This window comes from Ranitomeya imitator, chromosome 4 (genome assembly GCF_032444005.1).
Source record: "Ranitomeya imitator isolate aRanImi1 chromosome 4, aRanImi1.pri, whole genome shotgun sequence".
Lineage (NCBI taxonomy): Eukaryota > Metazoa > Chordata > Amphibia > Anura > Dendrobatidae > Ranitomeya > Ranitomeya imitator.
The window spans coordinates 261,604,169-261,616,529 of NC_091285.1; the positions used below are offsets into that span (position 1 = coordinate 261,604,169).

At 58.5% G+C, this 12,361-nt stretch overlaps 2 protein-coding genes across 6 annotated transcripts in view; one reads left to right on the plus strand and one right to left on the minus strand.

Moving 5' to 3' along the window:
- Positions 1–9,732, minus strand: part of CCDC107 (coiled-coil domain containing 107) — a 30,289-nt gene extending 20,557 nt beyond the window's left edge. The window contains exon 1 of one of the 2 annotated variants that reach the window (XM_069764574.1): positions 9,317–9,732. In XM_069764574.1, the coding sequence (XP_069620675.1) occupies positions 9,317–9,476 (160 nt within the window). In that variant the 5' untranslated portion in view covers positions 9,477–9,732. The remainder of the gene's footprint in view (positions 1–9,316) is intronic. The other variant, XM_069764575.1, reaches the window with a different exon arrangement.
- A 95-nt stretch (positions 9,733–9,827) lies between these two features.
- The window catches only part of CAPS2 (calcyphosine 2), a 166,313-nt gene continuing 163,779 nt past the window's right edge, over positions 9,828–12,361 (plus strand). For 2 of the 4 annotated variants that reach the window (XM_069764577.1, XM_069764580.1), the window contains exon 1: positions 9,828–9,907. The gene's annotated coding sequence lies outside the window, so the exon portion shown is untranslated. The remainder of the gene's footprint in view (positions 9,908–12,361) is intronic. The other 2 variants (XM_069764578.1, XM_069764581.1) reach the window with 1 other exon arrangement.

Sequence of the window (12,361 nt, forward strand, 5' to 3'; positions counted from 1 at the left end):
CTTCACAGATGAAAGCAGGTTCACACTGAGCACGTGACAGAATCTGGAGAGCGATCTGCAACATCCTTCAGCATGACCATTTTGGTAGTGGGTCAGTAATGGTGTGGGTGGCATTTCTTTGAAGGGCCGCACAGCCCTCCATGTGCTCGCCAGAGGTAGCCTGACTGCCATTAGGTACCGAGATGAGATCCTCAGACCCCTTGTGAGACCATATGCTGGTGCGGTTGGCCCTGGGTTCCTCCTAATGCAGGACAATGCCAGACATGTGGCTGGAGTGTGTCAGCAGTTCCTGCAAGATGAGGGCATTGAATTATGGACTGGCCCACCCGTTCCCCAGACCTGAATCCGATTGAACACATCTGGGACATCATGTCTCGCACCATCCACCAACGTCACACCGCAGACTGCCCAGGAGTTGGCAGATGCCTTAGTCCACGCCTGGGAGGAGGTCCTTGAGGAGAACATCCACCGCCTCATCAGGAGCATGCTCAGGCATTGTAGGGAGGTCATATAGGCACACACTTCTGAGCATCATTTCCTTCTCTTGAGGCATTTCCACTTTGATTTTGAGTATCATTCCAGCTCCAGACCTCCGTGGGATATTAGTTGTGATTTACGTTGATAATTTTTTAGGTTTTATTGTTCTCAACACATTCCACTATGTAATGATTAAAGATTTACAACTGGAATATTTCATTCAGTGATATCTAGGATGTGGGATTTTAGTGTTCCTTTTATTTTTTGAGCAGTGTACTTTGCTAGTGGGAACATCCCTTTACCTGCTGAGCTGCATACGTCCTCTGCCATTAGAATCGGCATAAAAAACTAGCACCGGGTCGTTGCATGGGTTTCCATGTAAGCTTTACATTGGATGGAGTGGGGAAAGCATGATGCCACTGGAAATGTGCCCTATGAAGGGACGCTTCATGCTTTATCTGGCTGATAGACAAGCAGGGCTGTGGAGTCTAAGCCAAACCTACAACTCCTCAATTTCATGACACCAACTCCACCAAAATAGGCTCCAACTCCACTGCCCTGTAGGCAAGTCTGGTTTGGTGAATGCTGGAAGAACGTTACCTGTGTGACTGAATTGTGATGAATAAAATATTTGGTAGAGGAGGGATAATGTAACGGGGTTGTTTTTCAGTGGCTGGCCTAAACCCCTTCATTCCAATGAAGGGAAATCTTAAATGGTTTGTCCATTTGACAACTCCCTTCTTAGGCTACGTTCACACTAGCGTTCGGCTAGTGTGCGTCGCGCTAGCGTCGGGTGACGCAGCGGCGACGCACGCGTCATGCGCCCCTATGTTTAACATGGGGGACGCATGCGTTTTTGTTTGTTGCGTTTTCCGACACGTGCGTCTTTTTTGACGCTAGCGTCGGACCAAGAAAACGCAACAAGTTGCATTTTTCTTGCGTCCGATTTTCGTCAAAAAAAGACGCACGCGTCGAAAAACGCAGCGTTTTTGCGTGCGTTTGCACGCGTTTTTCGGTGCGTTGCGTTGCCGACGCACAACACTAGTGTGAACGTAGCCTTAAAGCAGCTCTCTAGGGTTTTCTCTTTATTGCAGAGCTTGAGTGTTGTCACTAATGTATGTTCTTTGCCCCCAGTCTTATACTAACCCGCCGCCGTCCTCATCTGTTCCCCCCCGCCGCTTCGGTCAGTCTTAGACTAACCCGCCGCCGTCCTTATCTGTTCCCCCCGGCCGCTCCTGTCAGTCAGTCTTATACTAACCAGCCGCCGTCCCCATCTGTTCCCCCACTGCTCTAGTCAGTCAGTCAATCATATACTAACCAGCCGCCGTCCTCATCTGTTCCCCCACTGCTTCAGTCAGTCAGTCATAACTAGCCGCTGACCTCATCTGTTCCCCCCCTGCTGCTCCGGTCAGTCAGTGATACTAACCAGCCGCTGACCTCATCTGTTCCCCCGTGCTGCTTCGGTCAGTCAGTCATGCTAACCAGCTGCTGACCTCATCTGTTCCCCCCCTGCTGCTTCAGTCAGTCATGCTAACCAGCTGCTGACCTCATCTGTTCCCCCCCTGCTGCTCCGGTCAGTCAGTCATACTAACCAGCCGCTGACCTCCTCTGTTCCCCCCGCTGCTTCGGTCAGTCAGTCATACTAACCAGCCGCTGACTTCATCTGTTCCCCCTTGCTGCTTCGGTCAGTCATACTAACCAGCCGCTGACTTCATCTGTTCCCCCTTGCTGCTTCGGTCAGTCATACTAACCAGCCGCTGACCTCATCTGTTCCCCCCTGCTGCTTCGGTCAGTCATACTAACCAGCCGCTGACCTCATCTGTTCCCCCTTGCTGCTTCGGTCAGTCATACTAACCAGCCGCTGACCTCATCTGTTCCCCCCTGCTGCTTCGGTCAGTCATACTAACCAGCCGCTGACCTCATCTGTTCCCCCCTGCTGCTTCGGTCAGTCTTCTGCAGGTTGTGACCTGCCGCATCGCTCCAATGTTTTCTGGGAGAGCCAGGAGACACTACTCAGGAGAGGTGCCGGTAAGCTACGATCACACTAGCGTTGTGTGCCGCTGCGTCGGCGACGCAACGCACAACGCACGCAAAAACGCTGCGTTTTGCGACGCATGCGTCGTTTTTTGCCGAAAATCGGACGCAAGAAAAATGCAACTTGTTGCGTTTTCTTGGTCCGACGCTTGCGGCAAAAAAGACGCATGCGTCGCACAACGCAACAAACAAAAACGCATGCGTCCCCCATGTTAAATATAGGGGCGCATGACGCGTGCGTCGCCCGACGCTAACCCGACGCACACTATCATAACGCTAGTGTGAACGTTACCTTATAGCTGAAGACAGTGGCTGCAACACTCCTGCACTGGAAAAAAAAAATAAAGACGCTGGAGTGCTGCTTTAAATTAATAATATACTCCCCAGTGTAAAATAAAAACCACAGATATTCACCTCCCGCACCAAAGGTGTTCCAGCCATGTTGGCACCAGGTCTCCTGAAGCGGAGCGCTGTGGCTAATTAGTGGCCCGCTACGCTTATACTTCATATGGTGTCACAAGGAAACCCTTCTAAGGAAGATCCTGAATACATACGCTCTTGTTTTATCTATAAAAATGCATCATCCCAAATCCCTCCATCAGCAGTGTAATGTCTGACCAATCTAATGAGATAAAAGCCTTCCATTTATCAGAATCACTGTCTGCTTCTGAACAACAGGAAAAGACGGAATCGGAAGCCGTGCTAATGGCTCACGCCTCACCAATAGATCCACGTCTGAGGCCTGTAATACACCAGCCCTTTCTACACACCTAAAAAACATCAAAATCTGCAGCACAAATGGAAAAACAGGATTAAAAATGTGAAAGGGCAAATACCTCAAGACAATTGTTGCAAAACCAGATTTACTCTACAAATTTGCTGTATAGAGAAGTTACGTTAATGCCTCAGAGCCTTCCCAGAGTCAGAAAGGGGAGCGTGGTGTGAGGAAGAACCTGGTGTCAGGCTACTGACCGAACGCTCCACTGAACAGGGGTTATAGGGCCGGACAGAATGTGGTGGAGGCTTTATTCTAAGGATATGTGCACACGTATAATGGTCCACTGCGCATTTTTCCGCAGCAGATTTGATATATCTGCAGGTCAAAAACGCTGCGTTTTTGCTACAGATTTATCGCATTTCACTGCAGTTTTACAACTGTGGTTTTCTATAGGAGCAGTTGTGGAATCCGCAGAAAGAAGTGACATGCTGCAGAATGTAAACTGCTGCATTTCCGCGCGTTTTTTTCCGCAGCATGTGCACAGCGTTCTTTGTTTCCCATAGGTTTACATTGCAATGTAAACTCATGGGAAACTACTGCGGACCCGCAGCTGCGAGTCCGCAGCGTTTTCCGCATTGTGTGCACATACCTTTAGATATTTAGAGCAAAAAACATACCGTATTTTTCGGACTATAAGACGCACCGGACCATAAGACGCACCCCAAATTTGGGGTGAAAATTGCAGAAAAAAAGATTTTTTATAACATGGGGGTCCGTCTTATTGTCCGAATTTACAGTATCTTATGGCGGTGGCAGAGCAGGGTCACAGGAGGCAAGGTGGGGTGATGCTGGGATGAGGAGGTGCTGGGATGAGAAGGTGCTGGGATCAGGAGGTGCTGGGATCAGGAGGTGCTGGGATCAGGAGGTGCTGGGATCAGGAGGTGCTGGGATCAGGAGGTGCTGGGATCAGGAGGTGCTGGGATCAGGAGGTGCTGGGATCAGGAGGTGCTGGGATCAGGAGGTGCTGGGATCAGGAGGTGCTGGGATCAGGAGGTGCAGTGAGAGGTATGGCGTGAGAGGGGTCCCTGGCGTACCATGCAGGCTTACCTAGGTGGCAGAGGTGCGGTGGCAGAGGTCCGGTGGCGGGGGTGTGGCAGCAGAGGAGGCGCAGGAAGTGGGGTCCCTTTCCCCGGTATGGTGATGCAGCAGGCCCGGTATGCAGCAGAGCCGGGTGAATCCTCGTTATCGGTGGGCGCGGCCATCTTCCTGAGGCCGCGCGTGTGCAGATGAAGCGCTCTGCTCCCGGGGCTTCAGGAAAATGGCCGCGGGAGGCCGCGCGTGCGCAGATGGAGATCGCGGCGGCTATTTTCCTGAAGCCCCGGGAAGCAGAGCGCTCCATCTGCGCACGCGCGGCCTCCGGAAAATGGCCGCCACCACCGATAACAAGAGGATTCACCCGGCTCTGCTGCATACCGGGCCTGCTGCATCACCATACCGGGGAAAGGGACCCCGCTTACTGCGCCTCCTCTGCCGCCACACCCCCGCAACCGCACCTCTGCCACCGCACCTCTGCCTCCTAGGTAAGCCTGCATTGCGACTATTAGACGCACCCCCCATTTTCCCCCCTTTTTTGGGGGGGAAAAAGTGCGTCTTTTAGTCCGAAAAATACGGTAAGTCACAAGTGTGATACAGCATCTGAACATTACCAGGGTGGCCCACACAGATAGATATCCGCCGGCGCTCCCCAGGCAGCTCATACAGATACACATGTGGGCAACATTATTGGTACCCCTCCTTTATTGACAGAAAAACCCACAATGGTCACAGAAATGTTCACAAGCCACAAAGCTTCTGGGAGAATGTCCTATGGACAAATGAGACAAAAATGGAACTTTTTGGCAAGGCACATCAGCTCTATGTTCACAGACGGAAAAATGAAGCATATCAAGAAAAGAACGCAGTCCCTACTGTGAAACATGGAGGAGGATTTGTTATGTTCTGGGCTGCTTTGCTGCATCTGGCAAAAGGTATCTAGCATCTGTGCAGGGTACAATGAACTGTCAAGACTATCAAGGGATTCTAGAGAGAAATGTGCTGCCCAGGGTCAGAAAGCTTGGTCTCAGTCACAGGTCATGCTGCAGATCTGCAAGTGATTTGCAGTTCAATGTAAATTAATGGCAAAATAAAAATGCTATGCTAATGGTGCAGAAAATTCTGCACAGAAAACGCAGCAGATTCAAAAAAGGACCATGTCTATTCTTTGTGCAGAACTGCTGCGTTTCTGCACCCACTCCATAATAGAAATCTGCAGGGGTAAAAAAAGGAAGAAATCTGCACAAAAATCTGCAACGTGTGCACAGACCAAAAAAAGGTGCAGATTCTGACCTGCGTTTTCTGCCAAGAAATTCAGAATCTGCACAGAAAATTCCACAGTCAAAACTGCAACGTGTGCACATAGCCTTAGTCTGAGTGGAGATTTGTAACAGTGGTGTTAGGGTCAACTGCGGCCTACAGCCGGGCCAGACGACAAGGAGTGGGCTGCCATTACCTATATTAGGGCTAGGGTGCCCACCCCTATGGTCACGTATGGGGGAGACCGTGTGCCACCTGCACCGCGATTATTATGTCTTTACACTGAACTCATTCTAGCTCCGGTTTAGAATAATCCATGGTTAGATATTATAGGGCTGTCTGTAATAGGTTTCCTCTAACAGACGGGCCCCCCGCGCCATCACCACTGATCGGGGCGACCGCCGCCACCACTGACCGGGGACCCCGCATGCCGCCACCACCACCGACCGGGAACCCCGCGCGCCACCGCCGCCACCACCACCAACCGGGGACCCCGCACGCCACCGCCACCACCGACCGGGGACCCCACGCGCCGCCGCCGCCACCACCACCGACCGGGGACCCCACGCGCCGCCGCCACCACCACCGACCGGGGACCCCACGCGCCGCCGCCACCAATCGGGGACCCCACGCGCCGCCGCCACCACTGATCGGGGACCCCGCGCGCCACCGCCGCCACCACCACCACCACCACCGACCGGGGCCCCCGCTCGCCGCCACCACCACCACCACCGACCGGGGCCACCACCGACCGGGGACCCCACGCGCCGCCGCCGCCGCCACCACCGACCGGGAACCCCGCGCGCCACCGCCGCCACCACCACCAACCGGGGACCCCGCACGCCACCGCCACCACCACCACCGACCGGGGACCCCACGCGCCGCCGCCACCACCACCGACCGGGGACCCCACGCGCCGCCGCCACCACCACCGACCGGGGACCCCACGCGCCGCCGCCACCACCACCAATCGGGGACCCCACGCGCCGCCGCCACCACTGATCGGGGACCCCACGCGCCGCCGCCGCCACCACCACCACTGATCGGGGACCCCACGCGCCGCCGCCACCACCGATCGGGGACCCCACGCGCCGCCACCACCACCACCGACCGGGGACCCCGCGCGCCACCGCCGCCACCACCACCACCACCACTGACCGGGGCCCCCGCTCGCCGCCACCACCACCACCACTGACCGGGGCCACCACCGACCGGGGACCCCACGCGCCGCCGCCGCCGCCACCACCACCGACCGGGGACCCCACGCGCCGCCGCCACCACCACCGACCGGGGACCCCACGCGCCGCCGCCACCACCACCACTGATCGGGGACCCCGCGCGCCGCCGCCACCACTGATCGGGGACCCCACGCGCCGCCACCACCACCACTGATCGGGGACCCCACGCGCCGCCGCCACCACCACTGATCGGGGACCCCACGCGCCGCCGCCACCACCACTGATCGGGGACCCCACGCGCCGCCGCCACCACCACCGACCGGGGACCCCGCGCGCCACCGCCACTGACCGGGGAGCCTGCGCGCCACCGCCGCCACCACCGATCGGGGACCCCACGCGCCGCCGCCACCACCACCGACCGGGGACCCCACGCGCCGCCGCCACCACCACCGACCGGGGACCCCACGCGCCGCCGCCACCACCACCGACCGGGGACCCCACGCGCCGCCGCCACCACCACTGACCGGGGACCCCGCATGCCGCCACCACCACCGACCGGGAACCCCGCGCGCCACCGCCGCCACCACCACCAACCGGGGACCCCGCACGCCACCGCCACCACCGACCGGGGACCCCACGCGCCGCCGCCGCCACCACCACCGACCGGGGACCCCACGCGCCGCCGCCACCACCACCGACCGGGGACCCCACGCGCCGCCGCCACCACCACCAATCGGGGACCCCACGCGCCGCCGCCACCACTGATCGGGGACCCCGCGCGCCACCGCCGCCACCACCACCACCACCACCGACCGGGGCCCCCGCTCGCCGCCACCACCACCACCACCGACCGGGGCCACCACCGACCGGGGACCCCACGCGCCGCCGCCGCCGCCACCACCGACCGGGAACCCCGCGCGCCACCGCCGCCACCACCACCAACCGGGGACCCCGCACGCCACCGCCACCACCACCACCGACCGGGGACCCCACGCGCCGCCGCCACCACCACCGACCGGGGACCCCACGCGCCGCCGCCGCCACCACCACCGACCGGGGACCCCACGCGCCGCCGCCACCACCACCAATCGGGGACCCCACGCGCCGCCGCCACCACTGATCGGGGACCCCACGCGCCGCCGCCGCCACCACCACCACTGATCGGGGACCCCACGCGCCGCCGCCACCACCGATCGGGGACCCCACGCGCCGCCACCACCACCACCGACCGGGGACCCCGCGCGCCACCGCCGCCACCACCACCACTGACCGGGGCCCCCGCTCGCCGCCACCACCACCACCACTGACCGGGGCCACCACCGACCGGGGACCCCACGCGCCGCCGCCGCCGCCACCACCACCGACCGGGGACCCCACGCGCCGCCGCCACCACCACCGACCGGGGACCCCACGCGCCGCCGCCACCACCACCACTGATCGGGGACCCCGCGCGCCGCCGCCACCACTGATCGGGGACCCCACGCGCCGCCACCACCACCACTGATCGGGGACCCCACGCGCCGCCGCCACCACCACTGATCGGGGACCCCACGCGCCGCCGCCACCACCACTGATCGGGGACCCCACGCGCCGCCGCCACCACCACCGACCGGGGACCCCGCGCGCCACCGCCACTGACCGGGGAGCCTGCGCGCCACCGCCGCCACCACCGATCGGGGACCCCACGCGCCGCCGCCACCACCACCGACCGGGGACCCCACGCGCCGCTGCCACCACCACCGACCGGGGACCCCACGCGCCGCCGCCACCACCACCACTGATCGGGGACCCCGCGCGCCGCCGCCACCACTGATCGGGGACCCCACGCGCCGCCACCACCACCACTGATCGGGGACCCCACGCGCCGCCGCCACCACCACTGATCGGGGACCCCACGCGCCACCACCACCACTGATCGGGGACCCCACGCGCCGCCGCCACCACCACCACCACCGACCGGGGACCCCGCGCGCCACCGCCACTGACCGGGGAGCCTGCGCGCCACCGCCGCCACCACCACCACCGATTGGGGACCCCACGCGCCGCCACCACCACCGACCGGGGACCCCGCGCGCCACCGCCGCCGCCACCACCACCACTGACCGGGGCCCCCGCTCGCCGCCACCACCACCACTGACCGGGGCCACCACCGACCGGGGACCCCGCGTGCCGCCGCCACCACCACCACCGACCTGGGACTCTGCGCGCCACCACCACCGACCGGGGACCCTGCGCGCACCCGCCACCACCGACCCGGGACCCCGCGCGCCGCCACCACCCCCGACCGGGGACCCCGCGCACCGCCACCACCACCACTGACCGGGGGCCCCCGCGCGCCGACACCACCACCACTACCATCACCACTGAACGGGGCCCCCTGCCATAGCTCATGGTTTTTGTCTACAGTGACCTGTAAGTTTGGGTCCTGCCATCGGTCTCCCCCATCAGTCCCATACACATGACAGGTGGCAATGCACGGGGGCAGTAATGACAAGAGCCGTCACACTGCTGCCGGGTCCCGTGCACACATCCATAAATACCGGTCTCACCCCGTTACCTCTGCTGGCGGGGCGGCCGTGCCCGGGTGGGGGCATCTTCCCGGCCTCCTGCTTGCCAGACTCCTTCACACCGGCACCAAACATCCGGGGAAGCAGAAAGCAGGCGCACAGCGCCAGGGACAGGGAGAGCAGCAGGTGCTGGGAGCTGGAGAGCACCATGATCACTGCCGTTCGTGCGGTCACCGCCCACTGTGCCCGGGGAGCAGCGCCCCGCCTCCCGCACTCTCATTGGCTGCCCGCTGTGACGTGTCTATGCCGCCTGGTTGTATGTACGGTCCCGGGACAGGCGGGAGTGCAGACCGTGACATCACGTGATGTCGACCTAACACCGTGTATACGACCCATGATTCCTCCCTATCCCCGGTACCGGGAGCTACGTGTAAACCTAGAGTATGGCTGGAAGTGCGGTGATATCACGTGATATGCTCGAAGCCAATAGGATTGCTAAACTGCGTTCACTCGTGGAACGCAAACACTCCTTTACGTTGCGTGTCTGGTTTCCATGGTAACGAGTGTCGCACCTTTGCACTTCCGAGTTGGGACGTTATCGCATGTGGGGTTTTCCACTGCAGATCAATCGCACAAGACCGGTGAGTCCGTGGTGTGAACAGGCCGTGACCGCTGCTGAAGCCGCGGCAGCGTTATGTGAGCTGTGTACAGCGCCTCGGTCTGTAATGGTGAGACCTGGCAGGTGGCGTTACGTGCACAGGCGCTAGGGGGCGCTCCGGAGAACATAGTATTGGGGGCGGGTGCGACCCCGCCTGGACCTTAGGCTATGGCCACACCTTGCTTTCTCTTTCCATAAGCAGGCAGGGCCGGCTCCTGGTTTTTGAGGGCCCCGGGCGAAAGAGTCTGTGGGCCCCCCCTTTAACACATACCACGAATCATGATTGCATATAAACACAGTCCACGTAGTATATAACACAGCCATGTAGTATATATCTTGTAGATTGTGAACCTTCGCGGGCGGGGTCCTCTCTTCTCCTGTACCAGTTATGACTTGTATTGTTTAAGATTATTATATTTGCACTATAACAATAAATAATAATAATATAACAGCCCAGGTAGCATATAACACAGCCACGTAGTATTTAGCACAGCCCATGTAGCATATCACAGCCAATATAGTATATAGCACAGCCACATATTATATAACACAGCCCACGTAGTATATAACACGGCCCACGTAGTATATAGAACAGCCATGTAGTATATAGCACAGCCCATGTAGCATATAAATGCCCACATAGTATATAACACGGCCCACGTAGTATATAACACGGCCCATGTAGTATATAACACGGCCCACGTAGTATATAGAACAGCCATGTAGTATATAGCACAGCCCACGTAGCATATAAACGCCCACGTAGTATATAACACGGCCCACGTAGTATATAGCACAGCCATGTAGTATATAGCACAGCCCACATAGCATATAACAGCCCATATAGTATATAACACAGCCTACATAGTATATAGAACAGCCATGTAGTATATAGCACAGCTCATGTAGCATATAACAGCCCATATAGTATATAGCACAGCCCACATAGTATATTACACGGCCCATGAAGTATATAGAACAGCCATGTAGTATATAGCACAGCCCACGTAGTATATAACAGCCATGTAGTATATAGCACAGCCCACGTAGTATATAACAGCCATGTAGTATATAGCACAGCCCACGTAGCATATAACAGCCATGTAGTATATAGCACAGCCCACGTAGTATATAACAGCCATGTAGTATATAGCACAGCCCACGTAGCATATAACAGCCCATATAGTATATAGCACAGCCCACGTAGTATATAACAGCCATGTAGTATACAGCACAGACATGTAGTATACAGCACAGCCCCCCTCCCCCCAAGAATGGCCCCATAGTTCAGTACTCACTGTTATAGTTACATAAAAATAAAAACACTCCGCACCTCTCAACGTGCCCGCGCTGCTCCCTGCTCCGGTCTCGGCGGCCGCTGCACTGCCTGACACACAGCGAGTGCGTGATGACGTGATCGTGCACCCGCAGCTGCAGTGTCAGAGGCAGAGTGGGGAATGATGGGAGTGGGAGCGTCAGGTGATGCTCTCTCCTCCATCATTTGCTTTGAACTTTACCGGCAGACGCCGGTATAGTTCAATGCGGCGACGGGGGAGTTGGCGCTGGCGACAGGCGGGCCCCCCTGCCTCACAGAGGCCCCATAGTGGCTGCGTGATGTGCCGCTAGCTGAGGGCCCCTGGGGGAGCGGGGGCCCTAGGCAGCTGCCTACCCCTAAGGCTGGCCCTGAATGGGCCCCCCTGTCTCGCCAGGGCCCCAGCAGTTGCCCGGGTGCTGACGCCGGCCCTGCAGGCAGGCATTGCTGCTTTCTACTGGAGCCCAGAGTGCAGCTTTGCTTCCACTGTACGTGTTCGGTCACCAGTGCAAGATGTCTACGGAACCATGATAAAGGCTTATGGAAAAGCTCAATCTAATCAAATGTCTATGTGTGGGAAAAATAGGGATTATTCTGGACAAAAACATTCCTGAAAAAATCCATAATAACTAATGTAACAGCGGGGAAGGTGAATTGAAACTGGGAAAGAACTGAGGCGAGCTTCCAGGGCTGCTGAGCAGAGATGGAAAAGATCCCACTCCAATGAGCACTTCATCGCATTCAAACAGTCCCTCACTACTTTCAAGACCACACTCGCCACAGCTAAACAAACCTACTTCTCATCTCTCATATCCTCCTTGTCTCACAACCCTAAACAGTTATTCAACATCTTCAATTCTCTCCTCCGTCCCCCAGCACCTCCTCCCTCCCCACTTATTTCCGCTGATGACTTTGCCTCATTTTTCAAGCAGAAGGTTGATAACATCAGAGACAGTTTTGGTTGACAACCCCCAGAGCCCTTCCTCCCAACTACTCAGCCCTCCACCTCCAAAACCAACTTCTCCACCATCACAGAAGATCAACTCTCCACTCTACTCTCAAGATCGCATCTCACCACCTGTGCACTTGACCCGATCCCATCCCACTTCATCCCAAACCTCACCA